General features: G+C 41.7%; 2 protein-coding genes across 5 annotated transcripts in view; one reads left to right on the forward strand and one right to left on the reverse strand.

Moving 5' to 3' along the window:
* Window positions 1-17727, forward strand: part of slc41a1 (solute carrier family 41 member 1) — a 35518-nt gene extending 17791 nt beyond the window's left edge. For all 3 annotated transcript variants that reach the window (XM_084927481.1, XM_084927479.1, XM_084927480.1), the window contains 8 exons: window positions 3451-3522; window positions 6804-6948; window positions 8835-8981; window positions 9867-10014; window positions 10586-10665; window positions 10997-11131; window positions 12691-12839; window positions 12993-17727. In XM_084927481.1, the coding sequence (XP_084783607.1) occupies window positions 3451-3522; window positions 6804-6948; window positions 8835-8981; window positions 9867-10014; window positions 10586-10665; window positions 10997-11131; window positions 12691-12839; window positions 12993-13178 (1062 nt within the window). In that variant the 3' untranslated portion in view covers window positions 13179-17727. The remainder of the gene's footprint in view (window positions 1-3450; window positions 3523-6803; window positions 6949-8834; window positions 8982-9866; window positions 10015-10585; window positions 10666-10996; window positions 11132-12690; window positions 12840-12992) is intronic.
* Window positions 17728-17883: 156 nt separating this feature from the next.
* LOC146386432 (EF-hand and coiled-coil domain-containing protein 1) lies at window positions 17884-25248 on the reverse strand. 2 transcript variants are annotated; one of them, XM_084927483.1, is made up of 9 exons: window positions 24361-25248; window positions 22828-23269; window positions 22590-22724; window positions 22141-22211; window positions 21702-21843; window positions 20761-20848; window positions 20198-20311; window positions 19681-19750; window positions 17884-19567 (listed from the first exon to the last, which is right to left on the reverse strand). In XM_084927483.1, exons 1-9 carry the CDS (start codon window positions 24965-24967, stop codon window positions 19551-19553), a joined length of 1686 nt encoding a protein of 561 aa, XP_084783609.1. In that variant the 5' UTR covers window positions 24968-25248; the 3' UTR covers window positions 17884-19550. The 2 variants fall into 2 exon arrangements, with proteins under 2 accessions (XP_084783609.1, XP_084783608.1); XM_084927482.1 differs by having other exon boundaries at window positions 17884-19750.
* Between the last annotated feature and the right edge of the window lie 1377 nt (window positions 25249-26625).

Here is a 26625-nt window from a genome sequence, read left to right on the forward strand (position 1 = left end):
TAGCGAGGGTACGATCTTCCACCTCTTGTGCTCGTCTTGGACTTATTCAAATTTTTTTTTTTTTTTTTTTTTTTTGTGTCCCGTTTGGATCTTTAGCCATCAGAATTGTTGTCTTAAGGCCAAGAAAGATGCCAAGCGGATTTATTTTACCAAGTGGATCATCATGGCCTTGCCATATTGGTCCATTTGATTGACCTTTATTATAATTATGAATTTATTTTATTTTCGGTTGCTACAAACGGGACAGACATGACTGGGGGATAGGACAGGGAGAAAGAATGAAAGAAAGAGAGGGAGAGAAAGAAAACCAGAGGGGAGAAGAGACGGTGAGAAGGGGGGGAAGAAAGAAAAAAACAAAACAAAAAAAAAAAAAAACGCCTGGATCACCTGTATGGAGAAAAAAAACAGAAGAGAAAGCAAACAACAAAGAGCAACATAATAAAAAAAAACAGCACCATCACAATAAACTAGCTAGCAGTAGATAACAGTAGATACTAAATAATAAACGATATTGTGCAGCACGCAAGATAGACAGCGCACAATGTGCTTTGAGGCAGCAGCCAAGAAAGGTGTAGTCCGCGTCTGTGAACACCCGTGTGTACACCTGTGTGCATACCTGTGTGGATCAGCATGCTTGTATTCCAAAGGTTTCTCCATGTAACGATCTGCTAGGGAGTGTGGGGAGCCATAGCCCCGTCCACCAGGGTATGAAGCAGGTATGGAGGAGATCCAGGCCCCAGAGTACAAGGACCCGAGGAGGACCACCAAAGGGGGGGGAACCGTGCCACCCTCCTGGGAAGAGCTGGGTAGAGCCCCAAACGAGAGGTCACCCCGCAGCTACGGAACAGAGGCCAGAGGGGGTTGCAGTGGCGTGCCCGCGGGCTCTGCCGGCAGCCAGCTGTGCCAGAGAGGACCGAGCTTCAGGCCCAGAGGCCAGAGGCCTGAGGGCATCCCATCCCCCGGAAGGAGCCCAGCCGGGCCACAGGCGCCAGGCCCCGCCAATCGGCCACCAGGAGTGAGCCGGTACATGCATGAGCGTCCAGCCCCAGACGACAAGGACCACCAACACACCAACGTCTGAGGGCATCAGCCACCGGCAGGGAGTGTGGTGAGGGGAGATAGGCCTCCGTACTTTAGAGGGCCTGAGATGTACCCAGAGAGGTTGAGTCTAAGACCCAACCTGACATATAGACACAGACGAACAGGCACACGCGGACACAGACGTGCATTCCCACCCCCATATGCACAACCAAATACTCGGCACTCACCCAACGTGTAGACAGACACAAATAGACACTGCACAGACAGTCACACTCCCCAAACATACTCTATATCCCAGGTCCAGGTACCCCCGCCCTCAGAGGGGCAAGCCGCACCTAGACCCAGGAGATGTAACCCTTCTCTCTGGGGTGGAGGCAAGCGGACCACCTCCTTATCTGCAGTAGCAGGGGGGCCCCGCATCCCAGACCCCAGTCTGACGGCCAGCACCTCCTCCCAGCCCCCCAGCCCTGACGGCTAACAGAACCGGGGTGAGTGAAGACCTCAAATCTCCCTACGCCCGCTCATATGTAGTGTTGCTGTGTGCTGTTCTAAAGTGCATTTAAAACTCAGGAGAGCATGGTACTAGCTTCCTCTCAGAGAGCAGCACGGCTCCTCCCGAAAACCCTCAGTGTCTAAATGCATTTAAAATTGAGGGTAGGGCACCAGCGCCAGAGGTGGGTTGGAGTACACCGACCATCCTCTGGATGCTGTAAAACGTGCCCACCCCCACGGCCCTATATGTATGTGTTATGTGAGAGTGTGAGTAATGTGGATGTCTAGGTTGCAGAATAAAATTGAGGCACAGGCGGCCAGAAGGGGACAGAGGGGGAGTGCCTCCCCTGCACCCTGGTGACATACCTGCACCCCAAGCCCTGCGTGTGTGGGTGGGTGTGGTAGAGCGGGAATAGGACTTATTCAATTTAAGGTCATACACAGGGTGCATTTCTCTAGGTCTAGACTTTCTGAATTGTATCCAGAAGTGGAAAATATGAAAATATGAAAAAAAAATTCATATATATATATATATATATATAAGTTTATTTACTTAGGAAAATGAAGAAAGGTTGATTGTATTTCGGTAACTGCAAGTACTGTTGTTTTCTTTTTTCAATAAAAATATTTTCAAAAAAATAAAAAATACTTTGGTATGTGGGTTTGCCTTTGATAGGCAGAGCGGGTGAATTCCAGTCTGTGTTTTGTTAGGTCAAATAATCTTGCAGCCACAAACACGTGAGTTGTTCCAGTGTTTGGAACTTTTAGTTGTCTGATCTCAACCAAAACTTGTGAGGTGTTTTGTGGATCATTAGCCAAAGACAGACACCAATTGCGCAAATGCTTTTGATAAAACAGTGCTTTGTTGTCTGCAACACCAGAATAACACCACCAGCCACTGGACAATGCTATTTTCTGTTAAACCATTTTGAGTAGCTCTTCGCAAATGTTCTTGTTTTAGATTTATTACAGCTAGCGTCTATTTAAATCTCTGAGCTCTGATTTGTTCTCACAAGTTCGCACTCGGGACACAAAGAAAGTCGAACAGATTGCACTTATAAAGGAAATACCTGACAACTAACAACCCTAAAAGTTAATCAGTCAGTTAGAAGAGTATACACAGGCGCTTTGTGAAGCCATGTTGTCTGAATCAAACCACAACAATATCAACCACACACACACGCCTACTGGTGAAAGCATCTCTGTGGGTTCGGCTGTGGATCTTCACCAATCATTTAAACTATATTCAAGTAGAAACGTTAGTACAAGTTCAGGGGAAATCACTTTAACGAGTGACTGACAAACACTCTGGCAGAGGATAAATGTTAGAGACAAAATTAAAGGTGAAAGCTATATCTCACGTGGCATTACACTAAATTCACAGATTAGGTAACACAAAATATTTAAAGCTCTGGAAGCTATCTTGAGTCATGCAGTGGGATCATGCAGTTCATACACTTTTCAATGAAGAACCAAGGATGAAGTGATATCCTCACGAGCGATTTTCATGTATCCAGCTGTCTCCCTTCCTTCTGCATATGCAAACGAGCGAGGACAAAGAGGAAGAGGAGATTGTCTGTTTGTGTCCTCTCACTGTGGATGGGCATTAGGATCATTGATCTGGGTTCACAGTAGCCCACTGTAGCCACTGTAGCCACTTGATGCACAAGACCATCAGTGTGTGTGTGTGTTTTTAAGGGTGTGTATGTGAAAGAGCAGAGATGAGATAAGTGGAGTCGGCCGCAGGGTGGGGGATCAGATCAGAGTGTCTTTGTCCAGAGAACTGACACCCTATTGTTCTGATGGGACCAAGAGGCAACAGACTGTGAACACTCTGTATCCCCCCACGCACCCACAAACACACACAGCTACTTACACACGGTCATGATAACGTTTTCGTTCTTATGTGTTTTTCAGGCTAATATTGGGCACATGGACACAGCCAAGGACATGTGGAAGATGATCATGGGGAACTTGGCCCTCATCCAGGTACAGGAAACACAATGAAGACTGCTGTCACGGAGCATCTTCAACCATGTTTACATCCATTAAACAGACCAGTCACATAATGAGACCACTGAAATGCATTATAGTACTAGTGGAATCATGTAGTAATACTCAAAGCAGCAGCAAAGTTTTAAAAAATCTCAAACTGAAATCAAAATATTTTGAAACTGAATATATAAGATGGGTTTGAAATTAGGTCAGTGCAATGCCTTAACAGCTTAACATTCATCAGGTCACTGCTGAACCACTTCGCGGTAGGACTAGGATTAGCTTGCATTTTAGCTACATGCTAAACAAGCACCAAAACTAGCTGTAACTTTTAAAATCAACCCTTTTGCATGCACCTAAACTAGGTTGTAGGATTACCACTGACTAATGCCATGCAAAATCTATATAAGCATCTAGATGAGAACAGGTCACAGGTGACTGGTAGATGTTAACAGGTTAAGCTTGCAGTGTTTCTGATGGCCACCAGGGGGTAGATTTCTCTGCTTGAAAGTCAAAAAAAAATTTTAGTTATTTTTTTATTATTATTATTTATTTATTTTTAAGAACATTATTTACAAACAACAGGATAACATACAAGGCACCATCATTAATCTGAATATGTAATATCCTCGGTTGAGCATTATAGCAAGAAAAAAAACAAACAAACAAAAAACAATAAACACAAAGCCAAAAGAGTTAGCACAAAAAGAAAGAACAGTCATTGAAGGATTTGAACCAAAGGCAAAAAATAACATGAACAAAAAAGGGCAGTCTTGATTATAAAATAGGGAGGTTTCTTTTTTAACATATATTAAACTCGTTAAATAAAACAACAAGTTTATGAGCTTTCTTGTTATTCACAAGTTTCAGCGATTTAGCCCAGAGTTTAAAGTCATTCAGCCATCTGTTTATACATGGTTTAGCGTTAAAGTATCTGCATTTGTGAATAAAATTTTTTCCCATTAACAAAAACGTCCTAATCAACAAGTCAAAATCTGCATTCTCAGCAAGTATTCCAAATTTTATTACTGTCACCGTCAAGCTTGAAAGTCAAATTATTTGGGAGTTCAGAGGAAAAAGGCTCCTTGGTACTTTGCTCTGCTACCTCAGTAAACCCTTTTCTGATGTGTTTATGGTTCCTATCACTGATTTAAAGCTTTACTGTATAAAGCAAGATGATAGTTTTGTAAATTGTGGTCCCCATAATACAGTCTGTCCTTTAACCCTCTCAGGCTCAAATTAAGTTTTTGTTGCTAATGCACAAAAGAATACCTGCAGTGGTACTTCTGAGTAAAAAAACTCATAAAATATGTATGTGGGGTAATCAGGTTGTTAGCTTTTACTTGTTGCAAATCTGCATCGCCTGCCTTTAGAGGGTTAGCCCAAATGTACGGTGTTTCACATTTATGTCACATTTCAGGAAGCCAGTTACCACCCTGTCTGGAAAAGCTTGTTGCACAAGTTATTGCACACAGTAAACACACTGACCAGTCACTACAGAGCACAGTAACATTTGTAAAAGAGTTAGGGGTTGACCTCACGTTCAAAAGGATCGAGACAGAACAGACATGTCAGTCGAATATGGTCTATTTTGTGCTTGATTTACTTGCTCTCACTGCAGCCAAGCTGCATGTACTCGGCTCTTTATATTAGTTTGCAGTGTGTTTTATTTATTGTACACAAACAAAGGCATGAAAATCTCTTTATTGCTTAAAGTCTTTGTTTGGTCTCTCGTGACACGGACCCCGACCCTAGTAGTTTGCAGTGATGTGAGCTTATAGTTATATAATACCTGGTGAGTCCATAGTTCCTGGAACACTAAGCCAGTGTTGGCCGATGCTGTCACAACTTTCTATCTAGGGTTATCTTGCACTCACATTGGGTCACAGTGGTGCTCTCCGAAGGCGGTTACACTGGAAACTGCTTCATATGATTCTGAGAACTCACACTGAAACAGATAGCGAGTGTGACATTACTCATTGATTTGTGAACTCCACACTCAAGCCTCCACTTTACCTTTATGGCAGTCACTATCTTTTTTTTTTCTTTTTTTTTGGAGCTAGAAGTGACCATATTTAGACAAGAGGGAGGCATGCTACACTAACATTAATACTAGCATTGTGAAGATACCACCTTTAGCAGCAATAACTTCAGGTAACTGTTTTCTGTGTAAATTTAACAGTCTGTCACATTGTTGTGGAGGAATTTTAAACCATTCTTCCTTACAGTCTTTGTCACCTTTCTCTTAAGGTCCCACCACAGCATCCAGTCAGGTTGAGCTCTGACTGGGTTCTTTTCAGCCGTTCTCTTGAAGATATGTTGGCTTGCTGGGATGATTTTCCTGTTGCAAGACCCGGTTTTTGACCAAGTTTTATCTGGTGGACGGACAGATAGATTTCCCAGATATAGCAATGTGTATTGTTGCTAAACATGTCCACTTTTGTCTGCTCTGTCCAAAGCACATTGCTCCAGAAGTTGTGTGGTTTGTTTGGATGCAACTTTGCAACTCTAAGCCACGCTGCCATTTTCTTTTTAGAGAGAAGATGCTTTGTCCTGGCAACTTTCCCAGACAAGCCATGCTTATTTAGTCTTTTTTTCAATTGTACCGTCATGAGCTGTAACATTTAACATGCAAACTGAGGCCTTCTAGAGCTTCTTGCTGTTTCTTCGAGCCCTGCACGGTCTGACCTTGGGATGAATTTGCAGGAACGTCCACTGCTGGGAAGGTTGTAACATTGTGAATGCCCCAAACCAGCAAACAGCCAGAGATTCTGTTTATATGGAGGTACATTTCACATTTGCTGATGGTCAGTTAATCAAGTCCATTCTGTTGGCAGTATTTGGCTGCTAGTTATTCTCTTAATTCCTATGGAAGAGTGATCTTAGATTTTCACAGACTACATAGTCCTGTGTAGTCTGTGAAAACTTTCTTTTTTTGATAACTGTACTTATTGTTCTGTAAGAATAGTAATAATACACACCTTCCTTCCCACTCAGTCCTTGGTTGAATTAGAAAGATGGTAGATAATGGACCAGCCCTTCAACAGTATTTGATGATGATGATGATGCTAAGAATCCCTCCTTGACTTTGAGAAGGAGCCTGTAATGTCACTGTATGTATCAAGAAGATGAGGTCAAAAATTGTATATAGACTGACTGAAATATGCTTATATGGGCCATAATAATATCATTCATCAGGAGTTTACATGTTAGCTGTGAGTCATAATAACAAGAACTATCTTATGGTAAATCTGTATATGTGTGTTTTCACCCAGGTCCAAGCCACAGTAGTGGGGTTCCTGGCCTCCATAGCTGCTGTGATCTTTGGCTGGATCCCAGAGGGACACTTCAAGCTGGGCCATGCAGTGCTGTTGTGTGCCTCTAGTGTGGCCACCGCCTTCATCGCTTCTCTGCTGCTAGGTATGGTCACCAGTTGGGAAGTGAGGGGTGTTCACAGGGCTACTCATCAGTCACGTCAGGATTTTATGTAACTCTCAGTGCTAATTTGCCATCATTAGCAGGTCTTTTTCACTCAAGTGCTGTTTAAGCTCTTGATAGTTACAACTAGAAGAAGAAGAAGCTACATTTAGCGGCCTCTTTGTTCACAAGTGGTCACCACAGCAGGTAGCTCCACGAGTTTGATTTGACAGATTTCTTTAGTATCAGATGCCCTTCGTGGCACCACCGTAAGGCACATGTGCCTCCTTCTTGAACCTCAGCTCTTTATTTGATAGGCAAACGTGTGAACCACTCTATAGGGTGGCTATAGCTCAGCTTGTCATCTACTGATCAGAAGGTTGGCGGTTCGATCTGTGGCTCCTCCAGTCTGCATGCCAAGTATCTTTGGGCAAGATGCTAACCCCAAATTGCTCTCCGATGCGTTCATCGGAGTATGAATGGTAGTTAGGAAACACTAAGAAACTTAGAAGACAATGCTGGTGTGATTGGGTGAATGTGGCATGTTGTATACAGCGCTTTGAGTACTCCGGGAGAGTAGAAAAGCACTATATGAGAATCAGTCCATATACCATAGTTATCTACACGAAAAAGAGTTGATAAATAAGTTAACCTCATTTTGCTATCAGTTAGATAAGTTAGCCCCTTTAGTAGTAGTTTATGGTACTTTTTATGTTATTTTCTTTAATATGATGTGCCAAAAGTTCACAAAAAAATATTGCCTTTGGCTAAGGTGTATAATATGGTACATGCATTAGTAAAGTGCAATGAAAACATGCTTTGCAAATAAATTGTGTGTAAATAAGCATGGCAGCATCCACAGAAGAAATAAGAATCTCTTATCTCTAATCAATGAAATGCCTTAAACTAAAATAAAACTGAAGTATTAGTTATCTGGATAATTCTAATAGATTGAACTGGTCGATGTTTTGCTGGCCTTTGTAGTGTGTAGGATTAAATGTGTAATATTTGGATGTAGCTGCTATAATAGTCCCAACATGCTATCATAGCTCAGTGTGTTAACATGTTATATGCAGATTAGTACTAAACACAAAGTGTGAAATGGCAAACATTTGAACATTTTGGTGAGATCAACATTTAAGTGACAGACATGACAGTTCATCCTGAGGTATCTATACCCAGGTACATGGAAGTCATATCCAGGTGTTTATTTGTTATATCTGAACAAAAACCTTTAATATGTCCAACCTCATAAGTCACCAGGGTTCATTCTGTGTGCACCACAAATCTCCATCTAGCAAATATAAGAGCATTTCAGTAAAACCCACAAACTTTAAAGTAGCACCAGCTGAAAAGTTGGGTGATGAGCGGAGTCGGTAGGTTTCTTACTCTGGGGACAGCGGATGTCAGTTGTTGTTGAGAACTTTCAGTCTGAACCACAGTGGTGGACTGATCACACATTCCTGGAACCACGCTGACAACATCAGATTGCTTTATAGGTGCAGTCATCATGTTTTTACTGGCTTTCATCAGCTCAACAACTACGTTTGAGTGAAGCTGTTTTCGAAACTGTTTTTCAGACAAAACCATTTTTTTGTTGCTGTTTTGTTTTTGCTATAAACCAACATGAGCTGTCTGTTGTTGCTGTAGGAAAGAACCTTAAACATTTTAGATATGCGGAAACATTATGCTGCCTCTGACTCCCACATGTTGTTTGTAACCAGGCTTTGTATTTGCCAAAGTCAGTTCCTTTAAGGGAAATAAAAGAATCCCAATTGAGCAATCAAGCATCAAAATAACTCTTTTTGTTTTTTTAAGTGAGTACTGTTGGACAGTTAAGAGCATTGTTGCCTTCTGTGTTGTGATGCCTCTGATCTAAAATCTCACAGGTCTCATCATGATCGGCGTGATTGTTGCATCCAGAAAAGTCGGCATCAACCCTGACAATGTGGCCACGCCCATCGCTGCTAGCCTAGGAGATCTGATCACCCTGTCCCTGCTGGCAGGCATCTCAACAGGACTCTACAAAGAGCTAGGTAACGGAAATGACGAGCATCCCCACAGATCTTATTGCTTTTTCCATTTGAAAACAGGTGTGCGATCCATTATTTTACCTGAATGTGCTCAATTAGGTGGTTTGAATAGTGGATACTTGCCGTCTCAAATTCTCGCATGTGCGTCAGTCTTAAACTGAGCCTCTGATTCGCAACTGAAGGTAACTCCCAAATTCCAACAGAATCATTTCAACATTATTTTGATAGTTGGTAGATCCATCAAACAGCTTCCAGAGTCGTCTTTACCTTTGAAGTTATTAAAGAAAAGGGAGCGGCATGAGTAGAATGTATGAAATGTTGCTCTGCTTTTGGTAAATAAGGATGAAAGCCGCCCACACCTACTCTCGCTGTGTTCCGGGGCAAGAAACTCCACAGCTGTGTGGCTGTATTGTTAGCGCTGTGATAGCATCTTCACCGGCAGCACACCCAGCTCCATCGAGCTCCCTGCTGTTCCATCATTTGCACACCACAGACAGTGACAAACACTGACACGCAGAGTGTGGAGTAATCCTGTAGCTCTTTAGTCTGTCAGAGAATCTACAGACTTTATAGTCTTACTCACTGCTGCTTGTTGAGCTTATTTGGGATATTTTGGCTTAGACACTCACAAACACGGTTGGTGTTTGGGTGTTGTAACCAGCCTGTAATCTCCTGCATTGTTAGTCAAGCTGCAGTACTGCCTTCTGCAGGAAAGGCCATGATTTAACGGCAATCCAAATGAAAACAGTCAAAATGTTGCATTTCAGTCACGTCCAAGGTGGTTTTTTATATAATTCTCAGAAAATTAAAAAATGAAAAATTTATTATGTCAAAATATGACAAAGATGTTCCTACTAAAGCATCAATATCTTTTTTCCCCCCATTCAGAGTACAATGATTATGCCAACCCTCTAGTGTGTGCAGTTTTTGTGGCGATGTGCCCACTATGGGTGCTGATAGCCAGGAAGATCCCATCCACCAGAGAGGTCCTTTACTCCGGCTGGGAGCCAGTCATCATCGCCATGGCCATCAGCAGGTAGGATGTGCTTGCTTATGTGGATTTTTAACTCAGAGTACTGCCTTTGTTTTTCTCAGTTACTATTGCTGTATTCACTGATGATGTCACAGAGCCTACCAACAACCTAGGCTCCACACCATCCCAGACCCCGATCCTCAGAACAGGAGAAAACCCCATGAGGCATCTTTTTGCACATGCAGGAGTCTCCCCCTGCTGGCCATGAGGAAGACTCTACAGTTAGGGTGCTTAGGTTTTCTTTTCAGGCTCAGGGCTGAATCCATCCTCGGGCAGAATATATAAAATTAATAAATAAAACTTTAAATATGTTTTTGAGTACATTTACAGTCTATATACTTCAATTCAGTTTTATTTATACAGTGCTAAATCACAACAAGGGTTTCCTCAAGATTCCTCCAATGTGTTCCACGGGATAACGGATTATAATGTATACGAGTTTACAGATGGTCCTTAAGTGTTTTAAATGCATGTCTGATTGTAGTTCTCTCTTCTCAGTTTACCCATGTTTTTGTATGGTAAATAGCAGTATGTTCACTTTTTGTTCACTTTTTTGCTTGTGTGTGTCTTTCAGTGTCGGTGGTCTGATCCTCGACAAAACTGTCACCAACCCAAACTTTGCTGGCATGGCTGTCTTCACTCCAGTCATCAACGGTGAGCAGTCAGAGAACAAAAGTGTACAAAAGAGGTGGAAATAACAACCCTCAATATGCCAACTAGTAAAACAACAAATGCAGAGAAATCTGTTGGAACCAATTAAATTGTGTATTTAGAACTGTTGCTGTGCTCACCCATCTGTGTCATGTAACAGTGACACACTGACTAATGCCTGCCAGAGGAAGCATATGTGCACTGCGATAATACTAACCGATGGAGCTGGCATGGCGCCGTGCTCTTGCACGGCTAAAGGCCAGCTCCACAATACTCGATTGGAGAAATGTTTTTGTTAGTACTGAGGTTGATTTGTCATGTTTTCATGTGCCAGGTGTGGGAGGTAACCTGGTAGCAGTTCAGGCAAGTCGAATCTCCACCTATCTACACATGAACGGTATACCCATGGGGGATCCCAACCCAGCCCCCAGGAAGTGTCCCACACCCTGCACTTCCTTCTTTGGTTCCAGTAAGTTATCAGGCAGCAGTGGAATAAATGTTCCACTGTCCCCGCCCACTCTTTATCTCATACAAACAGTTTTTTTCCATACGGAGGGTGTATTACAAGTGAGACTATTGGCTATATTGAGCTTAAAGTGTTTTCTGTGTGATAAGAGTCACTCTTTTTTACATTATGCTGACAATGTAACCTGGGCGGGAGCAGGCTATACGCAGAGTTTAGTTTAAAGTCAGCTGGAAGTGCTGCGATTTCACTGATTCTTTTATTTGCAGCGTATTTTAAGAGCAATACTGATTCTTTGTTGGGGAAGTGTAGAAGTTGTTAAGCCCTACATTAGTAAAAATCACTGAATGAAGTGCAAACCGTGTGTTGCATTGTCACAGGAATGTGCATGTATTCATTTGGTTATAGAGAAAATATATAAAATGATTTTAGATTTTATTCTAATGTGCGGTTAAGTCTTATTTACACCGCTGGAATTGCAGCTACTAAAATGGAAAACACACACCAGGAATACCTGCTCAATCAATAACGTTATTTCACTTTCATCTGCTCACACACTAAAGCTATTTCTTTTGTTCGGCTGTGGGACAGTAATCTTTAATCTTTAAATGGGTCCAGTTTAAAGTTTCGAAGGTCTGTCCGCTCAGAAATAAACAGCAGCACAGACAGTGCAGTCAGCCATAAAACAATTAACTTGCACTAAATCAGCAGTTTAACATTTATCTGCAGCAATGACTTCATAGATTTTACTAGATCTTACTCATGTAGGTGGCACTCATGGGGAGTAAAACCTGTAAAATGCATGTTTTCATATGGACACACAGAGCTTGAAGCAGAAACCCCGGCTTAACAGAGACAGCTGATTACCACTGTTGTGATACCCGTCATCTACAACTTGGGCTTGAGGTTTTATCAAGCCAGCAAATACAAAGAAATCCTAACTGTGTTGGACTTCTTCATAGTTTATCCTTCAAGCCAGCTCGTGCAGGGCCCAGTTTGATGTTACTATTTGACATCAGGAAATCCATTAGATAATTATAATGAGGTGCATCATGACTGCAATTAAACAACAATGAATTTAAAAATACCGCAGACATAAAATGACCACCAAAAATTGTAAGTAACTTAAAGTCAAAATAATGACAACAAAGAGGCAAAACAGTGGAAAGGTCAAAAAACCCACAAAACAACAACAGACAAAGTGAGAAAGCACGGACAGCGAGACAAAATAACTACAAACATTTAACAAACAAAGAAAACGGCAAAGCCTCAACAAAGGAAACCAACCATGAAGTCACAAATTGACAACAGAGACAGAAAACAACAACAGAGACAGAACAACCACAACAGTGTGTCAAGGAACCATTAAAAAACAAACCAACTATGAAAAACAAAACTATTTTAAAGAATTTCAAAGAAAACAAGTACAAAAATAACCTTAATGACACAGCCTTGTTGGCATGTCCTGTTCCTGCTTCACAGGAGAGTCTTTTCCAGTGTTGTCCAGCGTTTTCCATCATGCTATCTCCTCGTATGTAACTCATGTTCGTCTCTCTCCATTCCAGCTGTGAACTCCCGTTCAGCCCGTGTACTTTTCCTGCTGGTTGCCCCAGGGCACCTCGTCTTCCTCTACACCATCAACTCCCTGAGGGGGGGACACACCACCCTCACACCCATCTTCATTACCTTCTACCTGTTTGCTGCACTACTCCAGGTACAGATATGTTTGTACATCATTTTTACAACATTGTAAGGGTGTCGTTGAGAAGTTGAGGAATTCCGAAATATTGATACTTGCGTCTTGATTATGACATACAAATATTATGTAAAAATCATTGTTCGCTAAATTTGGCTATGCTTTCTTCAGGTCATGATCCTCCTCTACCTGGCAGACTGGATGGTCCACTGGATGTGGGGTCGGGGCATGGACCCTGACAACTTTTCTATCCCGTACCTGACCGCGCTGGGTGACCTGCTGGGGACTGGCTTCCTAGCCCTGTGCTTCCACTTGCGCTGGTTCATCGGGGACAGAGACACTAACGTGGGCAACTGAATGCATGCACAGATACACGCGCTCACACACACACACACACACACACACACACACACACACACACACACACACACACACACACACACATAAAAACAACTTAAATCCTTACTGTATCCTTGCACGCTCGAGCAGTGACGAACATCACTCGCATTGCCTGAACACTGAAACAGGACATCTACAACGAAAGGGCTAAACTCCTGTCAGGCTCTGACTGACGGTGCACATAGTGCACGTAGCATTTCATCTTCAGGATATCAGGACACTGTTGCTCAGCAGCAGCCCAGAAATCCACCTTAGAGAAAATGGAATGTCTTCACCTCAACCACGCAACAAAACCCCACCTGTGATGGATTCATTACTCCACCGTTATTTTACTTAATAAATGAGTCCTGCCACTTTTGTTATGATACCATTGACAATGATTGTTATTGTTCAAAAAGATGCATTTGATAGCTGATATATGAATGGATATTTGTTCTATGTGCACGGCCAGTCCTCATTATTTTCAATGGGAACATTTGCCGTCTTGTTTTTAAAAACATTTAACACTTGAAACCTTGATAGAAAAAAGACAGCAAAAAGAAAAAACATCCAAACAAGCCTAGAATGCATAATCACCAAGTGCTACTTCACGTATATAGAATGATAATTATATGAGATCTAATGGAAAATCTGATTTACTAGAACCTATAGGACTGTCCTCCTAGTAGGGAGCTGTTTTAGGGGGTTTCACTATAGGAGACTGGACCACCAACTAGCTAAATCCCCTTTTAACATTGTTTCCATGGGTGGACGGCTTCATTTGAGTCAGGGTGTGAAAATGAAGATGTGAGGCTTTGTTTTCCGTAGCTGTTCACACCCATTTCTGGCATTTAAAATAAGGACTACCAGACCTGAGGGAAGTCCAGCACTTCAGACAGTCACTATAACAATGGACTCGTCTCTTAGTTTTAACATGATGTGTTGGAAATCACATAATTAGTTTATTTAGCCGTGTTGTCCTCACAGGTTAGACTGCTTCCATTGTTGGCCAACTGTGCTCATAAAACATCCTTATTCACAGAAAAAACAAGCAAATACACTTTAGAAAAAATAAATATGTGTGTGACTGTCAGTCAGGAGTGTATCAAAACTCAACTCCCTCTGAGCTTGAGCTCCACTTGTGGTGCCAAGAAGTCAGCAAAGGTTGAACTGTACCCTGAGTGGTTCCACGTGAGAACAGCACCAGTGCCCCTGTATGTAAGCATCTGCCAACTTTCTACTGAACAAACAAAACGTGTGTTGCTGTGTTTCCCAAGCCAGGCTTTCAGTAAGTGACAAGAGGCTCAACACGCTGTAGTGCACTGGAACAAGCCTGCAGAGTTGGGACAGAGTCTGAAAGTGTGTTAAGTTGTCTTAGCCAGGCCGCCAGGTTATGCTGACTCGTATTCAGTCTGGCACCAGATGAAAGGTAATGATGGCAGATATTTTGTGTGGATATTTGGCCGTACTAAATGTTTGGTTTCCACAGAGCAATTAGGCCACGTTAGAGTAGTGAATTAAGGGACAGCTCAAGGAACTGCGTCAGGTCATAGGAGGATATGGGGAAGAATTTTAGTCAATTCAGATTCATGCAAATGTCAACATAATTTTCCAAATTCTTTGTAATTCTAAATTCTTCTGCTTGAAAACCCGGTGAGACTACACAATGAAGTCCCACATGTAGCAGTTAAATCTCCTGCAGAATTGCAATAATCAGGTGCAGCAAATTTGAGTTCTAACCCTTGACCCAGATAGAGTCATAGCTCACTAACCAGCAATAACCCTCTGCTACTATAAATTGCTGAATAAAAATGTGGTTTGGAGATTTCTGTAGTATAGAATAGTAACAGTAGAACTGGTTTTGTACACGGATACGGCCATTGTGGAGTTTCCTGTGCTCCTTGTTCTTGGGCAAATTTCACCAGGAGACCTGGTTTTGTCCTTCCATTGAAATACATGCTAAGTTAGGTTAATACCCCCCGAGAAAAAAAAAAGAGTAATTCAAGACAAAAAAAGAGTTTAACACTACAAAAAGTTAATTAATTAAGTTAATTAATTAACTTATTGTCATGATGCTAACAGTTCACTAAGCTATCTAAGCTGTCAGTTAGCAATTGTTAGCTTAGTTTAAAAGAAAGAAAGTTCAGATTCTTTCAGACTCTCAAAAGCTTCCTATGTCAGTAATAAGTGACAGGAAATGATGGAAAGAGGCCGTGGGATGGCATGTGAGGTCATATGGCTGCATGTATGTACACTAACCTTAACCCCATCTCTGAGAACTTTTACCGCTTTCCAAGAACCTGTTTACTTACTGTCGGAAATTGTGTTTATTACTCAGTGCAAGGCACAGTATATAGGACAGAGTCACAAAGCAGATAGCTGTTTTATGAAAGTGAATATAGCTTGTAGCTTTCCTACAAATATAGGATTTGGGTGTAAAATCACATTGCCAGTAGGAAACTGCTTTTTAACAAATCCCAGAACGTTGATTCTGTTGATCTGGACGTAGTGTTTTCAGATCAACGGCGACTTCTTCAGCCTCAGCTGACTGCAGGTTTCTCCAGCCTTGTAAACAGTATATTTGCACTGACTAACTCCTTTGTAACATAGTAGCTCTGTTTCTTTTGATTTGACTGCATTGGTTTGCAAAATGCCAAACTCTTCCATCTTTTTTTTCTCGAGTACAGACTAATGTTACCATTCTACTGCTTGGTGTGATTGAGCATTGAGGCAGAATTCATTATTAGTTGTTACTTTTCCCCAGTTATGCCAAAGTGTGTATTTTCCCTTTTGTTTTTGAAATGATGTCTGATAATAAGGGAGGAAAGTGTTTCATAGGAGTAACTGAATACGATTTAACCAAATTTTAATCATCATTGACATAATGAGATAACTTTAGCGTGTGCCCCACATCTACACAACTGATCTGCCATCAGCTAACTCTGTATTCAAGGGCTCGCAGGTGAGGCGGAGAATGAAACGGGAAGTGGTGAGCCATGTTGACAGACTGTATCGAGTGCCGGTGTCAGTCCAGGAGAAACCTGCATGTGATGCTTGACTTAACTGTTTCCAAAGGGGGCCAGCAGAATGCATGTGCAGGGAACATGGTGTGAATGTGCAAAACTTGATTATTGTATCTGTTTAAAATCTTTGATCTCATGATGTTTTTTAAAGTGTCAATTATGTTAAAATTGTGATTTTTTTTTTCTTTGTTTTCCTTTAATTCTTTGCCTCCTTTCTTCTTAACGCTTCATTATTATTGTTTTTTGTCATGAATTTGATCAAACAACCACTGTAAACACTGTCTCCAAGCTGGTCAAATGCAACATTGTACTGTAATCTGCAAAACCGCCTCCAGAGGGCACTGCAGGGATTCTCCTAACTGTACATCTCCTGTGTGTGTCCTCTGGATTCACATCCACAGCTAGAGTGACATCATTGGTTTTGTCTGCTTTTCTACAGTGTTTAACTTGTAAGAGTTGCACCCCTCCACTCTCAGTCTGTACCCTCCACTCTCTTACTGACCAGGTGCCAGCATTCTGCCTCGACGTCAATGGAAAGTTGTGAATACTTCAAAAATGGGGCATGTAATGCTTTATTTATTTTTAGAAGCACACAAAGCAAATTGTACATACTATATTTATTCTATATATAAGGTTGTTTATTTTTAATTTTGGCTCAGTATCATGGTCACCATGTCTTCGTTCTATTCTTTGCTGAAGGCCAGTAGAGCTTTTTTGCACTCTCTGCGATAGAATTGCAGTGAGGCTAATGACTAGCACAGTGCCTAATACCTGTCCTTACACACCTCACACACACGCTCACGCGCCCTATCTCGCACAGGGAAAGCATACTTATGAGACATAGAATGGCCTTAACCTATCAGAGCCAAGCTCTATTCAGAATAACTAATCAGGAACTAGGTTCGCCACAGAGTAGTGTCTGTTTATTTAGCTCTGATTTTAAAAAACAAAAACAAAAAAGCAACTGTACAATATGTTGATTATGTGTAATGTAATAATGATTTTATATGACGCTGCAGTGGAGATCAGTTCTTGTTCAGTTCGGAAGCTGGTAGACCCCCCAGCAAGTTGCTTTACACGGCATCTGGGAAGTCTGGGATTAGAAATAAAGAGTCCAACACACCTAAAGAAAACACAGAGTTCTCTGGTTCTTTGTCTTCTTATGAATCCAGATGTATCCTTCCCTCTATCTTACATATCCAGCCTTTAAAACCCCCCACCCACCTGCTGCCTTGTTAACCTCAGTGCTTCGAATCGTTGAACCCCTGAACTCACAGGGAACCACGCTGACCCCCAGACTGCCATCACTGACTTTAAATATCAGCTTTTGACTCTTAATGTCAAAATTATTTTAAACACATGTACAGTCTTACTGGGTCTGAGGTCTTTGTGTTCTCTGTGTGTTCCTTTTGTAAAAGCCTCCCTCTGTGAGGCAGGAGGAAGGCTTTCTTCCTGCAGGACTTTGTAAATTGCTGGAAATAAATAAACTATATTATTTCATACCATCCCTGTGTGTGTGTGTGTGTGTGTGTGTGTGTGTGTGTGTGTGTGTGTGTGTGTGTGTGTGTGTGTGTGTGCGTGTGCGTGTGCGCGTGCGTGCATGTGTTTTTGCCCAATTCATTGTCAATATAATGGTTGCTAAACTTGGCCAAAGATCTATTTAAATTGCATAATTTTATTTTACACACTGATGTGTATCTTTACATTTTTAGCAGTTATTAATATTGCAGCATATCATTTAGTACAGTTAATTAGCCATCAAGGAACATGCATTTATTTTATACTTGCTTCAGGAGGTATTCAGACCTCCTACATCTCTCCAATTTTTGCAGACATTTGATTTGAAACGGCTAAAACTGACATTTTTCCACATTAATCCAAACTACACTGCCTACAATGATAATGTTACACAGTTCTCCTTAACAAAAACATTTAGACTCTTTGCTGCAGTGTTCTAAATTGTGGTGCTATAATTACTCTTGATCTGTTATTTGAACTGGACTGATTGGACAGTGTAGAAAGAAGCTCTTTTATATAGAAGAATTTACAAAACCTAAGCCATAAAGGCCAATGTTGTCTGCAGGTGCTATCCATAAAACTGACAAATCACACATCAGACCAGGCTCTCAAATGTTTCTAAAGCTTTCAGCGTTCCAGGAAGCACAGTTCATCAATAATTGTGAACAGTAATTGTGTTTAAACCAACAGTACTCGCGCTTTGCCTGAAACGTAACTAAGCAAGTAGAGAAGTGACCACAGAGAGTTAAGATGACTCTAACAGACATTTAGAAGTTCTCTGCAGTGTCCGGAGAACATGCCATCTCAGCTACACTACATTGCTTTGAGCTTTAACGTGAAGTAAGAGGCTGCCTGACAGCTCTCTGGTAGTTTGGCAAGCAGCATTTAAAACATCTGGAAGTCTGTTAGGTGCATAAACTCTTTAGCCATAACTTCAAGCATTATTTCTGTCCAGCCGCTACCTAAAACATCTGAACAATGACGCATGGCATCACGTGATGATGGTACTTCCTAGCAGCACATATGAGGAGGCTGATCAGACGTAAACGGTGAATGAATGCTGCCAAATAGAGGGATGTTCTTTAAATAACACCTCGTGTGTGCTGACACAACCTGAGATATGACCTGATATTCTCCGATTATCCTCAAATCATCCAAATAAAGCTTAGACTCAAAGCGGATACATTAGAAGAGACACAAGGATAGCAGTGCAGTGTAATGGGGATTTTCAGTGTTATCTGATTAGAATGAAACCTGGAAAACATTAGCTTTTCAAAAAATAAAGGTATTTGGATATATTTTAACACAACTTAATACAATAATTACACAAGAATCACTGAAGTACAGTATATTCCACCAAACGTGTCTAGTAGAAGTTTGCTATACTAGTAAATGAAAGCTGGATGAACTGATCTCTTTGAAGAGTCTCTTGGATGTGCTTTTCTTTTCAGCTTGAGTGTGTTTCAGATTAGATGGCCTTGGAATTTCTATCTTCACAGAAATGGAAGAAAAGTCCAGTAAAAACAAATAATCATTCAACCTAAACAGATGCAAAATAAAACACTAGCAGACTAAATTACATAAATTATTTCATTATTAAATACTTTAAAAATTACATGGTGCAAACAAGCTAATCATGCAATACAGCACATGTGTTACAGCTGACTCAGCAGGAGATGAGCAGTGGGTTGACACTGCTAGTTTGATATCCTGAGGGTAGAAGCAGGAGTTTCTCTCTGTCTCTCCTCCTCCTCCGTTATCCTTTCTCCTCCATCTTTGAGCAGTTGTGAATCAGTGGACGGAGAGAGAATCAGCGACCTGCAGGATCTGGGACGGTCCCGGAGAAAGGGGAATAAAAGCTATTGAAAAAGTAAAGAAATGAACAAAAATGAAAAAATAAGAGCATTTGGATAAAACTGGATAGCTCAGAGCAGACGCACCAGCTCCACCCCTGCTGCACACATCCAAAGTATCCATCACCATCTTCCTCAGACCCCTGCTGGACATGTTCTAGAAGAAAAAACAAACGTTTTCACTCATTGTAAGACTACTGCTAAGCCAAAACAGCATGATGTCATACCAGTGCTTAGCACAGTATACTGGCACATTGATTACACCCTGGTCTGAATCACTTAAATGTTAAGTAATCATAGATTCCTGATTTTTTTGTGTGTAATTTTAAACAGAATAATACACGAGTTAATGACAGGCTCATTTTGTTGGGGTGGAAGTGTAGTAATGTTATATATGAGGTCCAAAATCCTACTTCAAATGAACATAATTACACAGTGAATATAATATTTATATATAAACTATTATATACATTTTTATGAGCAGCACCTCTGTCAGCAGAGGCTTTTTAACGCAACACAAATACACATATAAATGGTAAGCAACAGAAAATGAAATGGAGGAACCACTAGATGGCGCTGATGAGGTGTAACAATGCACGAATACCTTGTTACGTAGCTGCAGCAGCAACGCGAGTGAATCAGTGAGTTTGCCCTCCAACAAAGACAGACGTGTTCTCGCATTTTCCTCCTGTGTCCTCGCTTCCTCTTCCTCAGGACTCTAGTGAACACGAAACACAAGCGCCCATTATAATCCTGTTCAAACTGGGTGGGTTTAAAAACAAAAAAAGCTCAGTGCTTCCAGGTGCATTTTTTTTATAAGCTAAAGACCTCAAAGTCAGAGGATCCTCTATGAGCAGAACTTGGCGACAGTGGGAATTAAAAACTCCCTTTCAAGAGGAAGAGACATCCAGGCTCGAGGAGCTAGATGAGTATGAGCCAGCTGAAAAGGATGTGTCTGGACATTCAAGACTTATATTGATAGGAAGATATTCTCCAACATTAAAGTGTATTTATGGCAAAAAAAAAAAAAAAAAAAAATCTAGAAACGCAAATGTCAAAAATTATGATTTATAAGAAAAAAAATGGTGGAAAAGACAATCTTTTGTTAATACATTTCTGACACTTTATATGTCAAACTGACAAAAAGCAAGAGCATCTTTTCCTCACCGCTTGTTTAAAGCCTCCCTGCGGCCGCTCTTGGTTTGGTCCTTTCCGACAGAAGTGCCCCTTGTTGTCTTTAGAAGTGCTGCTGAAACTGAAAATTTCAAATTTTCAATTTTGATTCATCATTTAATAAAACTTGTTTACAATAATTTTCAGTCCAGTTCTTGTGTAACCTGGCATACTTCAGCCTTTTCTCCCTCTTTCTCTTCCTTAAGAAAGGCTTCTTGAAACCCACCCTACCACTTAGACCACTGGAGATGCTTCAGCAAAAAGCAGATGGATGAGCTGAAGGACCAGATGCATACATGGATGGATTTTTTCCTATTCCTCAAGAATATGTTCAGAGACTGTTCATCTGCTGTAGGTTTCTAGGCTTCCCACCTCTTCGTTTGCCCTCTACTTCTCCAGTTTTCTCAGTTTTTTAAGGACCCAATGCACACCACACTGAGATATCCAAAGTTTAATCCAGCCAAAGAAACAGGCTGTGGAGGAGCAGCTCACCTACTTATGGGAATGTTTGTGGTTCAATCCCTATCTGCTCCAGTCTGCATGTTAACTATCTTTTGGCAAGTTACTACCCCAAGCTGCTCTCCGATGCATCCATCAGAGCATGAATGTGTGTGAATGTTCGATAAAAAGCACTTGCATAGAAAAAAGTGCTTGTGTGAACCAGTCCATTTACCATTAGTGTTGTCTGTGTAGAGAGTGAATGTTAAGATATGTGTTTGAGCTTATTGGTGCAAAGTAAAAAGTAAACATCTTTGGTGACTTCGGTTGCCTAACCCTAAACATAAACCAATCATTTTTGTGTCGTGAAAACTGTTTTTTGAATTCTTCAACGGTAGAACAGATGTGAGAAAGCCAGCTGTATTTTGTTTTTGCTATCAAATTGTCAGATTAACATTAGAGAAAATGCCAAGTATGAACACAAGATGTTAGCTAACCCTTTGCTACAGCCGTGCATTCGTCCAATGTGCCTCTTCACCTCCATCAGGCAGCGCTGTTCTTCCTCTCTCATCCTACTGTCCTCCTCCTCTTCATCAGATGCAGCTCTTCCCTCCACTGCCCTCTGTAGACACTCAGCATCTGCAGACAGAGCAACTGCATATTTCAGTCATCAAAGACAGCTTAGGGCCCAAGACTGCAGAATACTGACGATTTCTCTTCTGTGGCAACTGTTAAAGGAATAAGGTTTTGGTTTCTTTGTGACCAGTTTCACCTAGCGACAGCAAACAACCTCCCACAATTACAGAATACATACTTTTCCATAGCGACCAGTGATTTCCATAGAGTTACTGAGCAGTCTCTAGGCCTGTGTAACTGGAGCCTCAATAAGACCACACTAACACTCTCATACTGATCTGTGTTTTTTCAGTTACTCACCTGTTTTGCTGCAAGTGTCTTCAGGGTGGTTCTGTTGACTCCCAGGGCTGAGGACACACGTGCAGCTGGTTCTGAGGGTGGTAAAAGGCAGAGGCCATACCTTAAATGCATTTTTAAGGTAAATGTTTTTTTGTTTTGTTTTTTACCAATTACCTTTCAAATTTAATAGCATAGCAATAACTAAGTGATGCATGTACCATAATAATCAGAACTGTACATTTTATTGCTATGCTCAGGTTTTGCATAACTAAGTTAAGTTGCTTATTAAATGTTATTTTCTAGGGGTTGCGTAAGGTCTCCTAGACACAAACTTGTGTGCAGCTTAACCTGGGCACCCTGTGGCATCAAGTTTCAAATCAGCTGAGTACACAAGCAAATGATGTGTAAATAGATGCACAAACACACCCATGTACTGAATTCCTTCACCTGCTCATGACCACACATGGTACCTGTATCTGTGCAGCTCAGTCTCAAGCTGGGTGATCCTGGACTGGAGTTGGGGCACAGACCGGGCCTGCTCCTGGATCAACCGAACCTGCTGCAGCCCCGAGCTCAGAGCCTCCCTGGCCTCCTCTGCCCGCTTCCTGATGGAGATCACCAAAGATCATCTCACTAGTCTCCTACATCCACTCAAATATCATCCAGCAAGCTTTTAAAAACCTTCCACTGATGAATAGTAACTCCAACCTGATCTGAGTGTTCTCCTTCCTCAGTGCAGCCTCCACCCCCTGCAACTTGCGCACCTCCTGGTACGCCCACTGCAGCTCCTCCTCCAGATGCTTATTGAATCTGATGGCCTCCTCCAGCTGCCCATCACGTGAGGAGCGGATCAGCTTCAGCTCCCTTAGAAGTGGGTCTCTGATATCTCGTTTCCTTGCCACTCTCCTTGCTGAGTCTAGTGCAGCACTGCTTAACTGTCCTTTAATTCTTTGAGTTGGAACTAGTTTTCCCTGGATAAATGTGATGGAAGTCTTAGGCTTTGAAACCGTAGGGTTGTAGCAGGATGCAGAAGGGAGGGTGCTGCTCCTCTCCTGTCGGAGCGCCACCTCCAGGGCCAGGCAGCGGGCATCGCTCCCCTGCAGCGCTGAGCGGAGGTCCTCCACCAGCTCCCTTAGAGCTGCCACCTCATCTGGAGAAGAAGAAAGAGGAACATGTGAAGTGAAACCAGATCATGTGCATAATAATATATCCATAGTTTTACTTTAATAACCTTTATAGGTGAATTTTAAAAGTGAAATGTGTGTATTTTCATTTTATTTCTTTTCATTAGATTTTTGAGTGATTTTACTTTTTACTCCACTATACCTGTCTGGCAAAAAGGCTAAATATGTAGAAGATTTTAAATAAAGATAAACATGATAACTATTAAGACAGATTCTCTTCATCCTTTTTGATACTCAGCATCTAGTTTGAGCTGCTTGTCATGTTTTATATGCCGATAAGTGGATGACAGTTCTACTAAACTACTACTGACTTTCCCGGAGAAACCCACCCGAGGGATTAATAAAGTTTCATCTAATCTAATCTAAACTTCTCTCATAATTTCATTTTTATAACAGTTTGAGACACAAAGAAGCTGAATGTTCCAAAACTTTATCAAAAACATAAAGAGAAGAATGAAAAAAACATCCCAATGGATAAATGCTTTCATCTTATCTACAACAGTGATGACATTCTTCTGTCTTGTGGAGCCAGTACCTCAGGTTAAGAACAGATTACAGAACATAAACCATGTCTCCTACGCTAACTAAAGCCTGATTTATAATATGAACATTGTAATAATGTTACAGAGTTTTTGTGTGCAAGGTGACAATTAAGATCAGTGGAGGAAACCCTGAATGAAGCTGCAAATTAAACTTTCTTTAGGAAAACATATAAAAAGATAACAATTTTAAAACGCTTGTGTCCAAAAGCCCAGTTTGCCCGCCGCCATGACAGCTGTTACCGGGCTCTTCTAGATGTCAATTCTAAATAAGAGTCTTTGATAGTGTAATAATACATTTTGTATTAGCCTGGGATTATGCTGCACTAACAATTGGTATATGAAGTAGTGATATTATAGTGTTTGGTTGTATATAATTATAAGCTCATCCTGCACAATTTAATAAAGGTGAGACAGCAGAGCACATTCTAAACAGGGATTTGAAATGTTCTGGCTTCCATCATCGATCTACGGGGGTATTAAAATGCACATATAAGACAGACCTCCTTCTCCAGTACCTGGTTCACGGTGCTCTGAGGTCCGATCTTTCACAGATGTATTGACTGATCCATTCTGGTCCTTTGTCAGATCAAAACTGACACACTTTCTCCGCCTAACTCGCGGCCACCGAAGCCGGATCTGTTTCTCTACCAGCTCTGTATCCTCGCTAACGGGCAGACGCAAGGCACACTCCCCGGTACCTCTACGCGCACTGCGCACACGGAAATACCCACAGAGCCGTGAGTGAAATTCTTTGAAAGAGAGCTGGCTGGGAAGCCCAGAGCATATATCTCTAAACTCTTCATCTTCCTCTTCTCGTTCTCCAGCTCCCGCTGTTTCCTTTACGGTCGCAGTTTTCTTTCCTACCTCAGCTCTGTTCAGTCCCAGAACGGCACAGAGCGCAGTGAAATCTTTCGCCGACACAGTATCGTCCCGGCTGGGGAAGGCCAGGTGGTGGAAGACTTCTTGCAGATATTGGTCTATTCCAGTGGCCAAGACAACGATTTCGTTCTCCACTCCAGGATCGGAGCAGTGGTGGTGTGCCAGGGCGCTCCGGAGCCACTCGCTTTTACGCGCTGCACGCGGTGAGGGCTGTACGCGCTGCATGGCCGGTGAAGTGCACATAAATTAAAAGATATTATCAAACGGAAGCAGACTGGAGAAATTAGCACTGGATCAGATCTAAAAACGAGTGAGGCTAAGACGATTTACGGGTTGGTGTGCCCCTGCGCATTTCCCTGAAAACCCTCACTTTACATTCCTCACAGCGACGCATCAAGTCAAGATCTGATCCCCGCCGGTAAGGGGAAAAAAGTACTAAGGGAGGGCTCCACCCTTCTGTGTGCATACAGTGACCGCATGAGTGTGCGTGTGAGTGCATTAATACGTGTTTTTAACCGCTTACGGCGAAGCATTCCGGGTGTTTGATGCCTGTCATGAAAGTGGATCAAATGTCAGGTAGAAGAAATCTCAACAAAGAGCAAAAGATTTCCATATATGAATCTGTTGCACGTTTTTCAGCTAAATTGTGATCTGCAGGGTATTTTGTGACAACAACGCGTCCAGAATGAGTCATGGCGGGTTTCTCTTCTGCATCGGTCTCACTGGGCTGCCTGTATGGAAACAGTTAAAGACGAGTAACCTGACTCCTTTTGGATCTTCTGTCCACTGATCTCACAAACATACCTTCCTTTAGAAGTCAAATGTGAATTTGTTTCTGGGAAGCTGAGCAACGGCAACCGGAAATACCTTCCCACACCCTGACCTCACCACTTATCACCCACCTGACAGCCAAAACAAAGAGGGCTTCTTGAGTTTACTTACCTGGGCATGACTGCACCACAAAGCGCAGATTCCACATTAATCACACTCCACTGCTGCACTTACATGGCACACAGAAGAAATCAGTTCTTCAGAACTAGTGCCAAAACAATTTGTAAACCAACATTAATGCGTTTGACATTTAGGAAGTTTATCAGTCAGAAAAGCAAAAAAGCTTCTCAGCTGTGGTCACTGAGTTCTGTGTTTGGTTAGTTACTCACAAAGACTCATCTAAAGATGTCCTGTTTGGCTCTGAAGGCTTTTCCCGATAAATGTTGCCCTTTGTTTACATAAACGCAGCAATTAAAGCAAAGACAAAAGCAGTGCGTTTCCATGCAAGCACAGTCAGGCAGACATTATTTCAACATACGTTGTACTCAGTACTCTTTGCTGCTCGACACAGACACAGATAAAGCTGTGTTAAAAGACTTCTGATGGAGCCGACTTTGTGTTTGTGAACATTTTATTGACTCAACAGAAGCCCTTCCCCTTTTACCTCTTCAAACTACAATATGATCCATTCAGGATGGAAGCCGTTGTCATGTTCTCAGTACATTTAATCCTTACATAGATATTCAGGAGTCACTGGTGTAGAGACACATTTGCCATTATGCAATCTAACATAACAGGCCTGCCATAGCATCTGTCATTAGGAAACTCATAATGCCAAGTTGTGGTACTTTTATAACAGATATTTTTGCTTATGGTTTACCACTAAAGGTTGGGCTGTACTAGAGTGCATTTCATGTTTCACACACAATCTGGCAATGTGACCAAACGAGAACATTATGAGCCGCTTTTAACTGAAACTTTTTTCAGCCGCTTAGCAAAGCAATGCACATGCGTCCTGCATTTTGGCTATCACCTCATCTCTACCTTTGGCTTTCAGACATAACAGTGATTTTAATCTATTCTCTAACTCTCAACAAGACAGTAAATAAGTATATTGTTAAAGTGAAAGT

The sequence above is a fragment of the Perissodus microlepis genome, chromosome 5, assembly GCF_051167445.1.
Source record: "Perissodus microlepis isolate ML-2025 ecotype Zambia chromosome 5, ASM5116744v1, whole genome shotgun sequence".
NCBI classification, from domain to species: Eukaryota; Metazoa; Chordata; class Actinopteri; order Cichliformes; family Cichlidae; genus Perissodus; species Perissodus microlepis.

What these genes read in the sequence shown, in the direction of transcription:
- LOC146386432 (XM_084927482.1), bottom strand. Translation starts at nt 24,967, where the DNA reads ATGTGCACTTCACCGGCCATGCAGCGCGTACAGCCCTCACCGCGTGCA. An exon ending in AGACACTTGCAGCAAAACAG is followed by an intron (nt 21,844 to 22,140) that starts GTGAGTAACTGA and finishes CTCTGTCTGCAG; the next exon opens with ATGCTGAGTGTCTACAGAGG. An exon ending in TGCTGCAGCTACGTAACAAG is followed by an intron (nt 19,751 to 20,197) that starts GTATTCGTGCAT and finishes TTTTTCTTCTAG; the next exon opens with AACATGTCCAGCAGGGGTCT.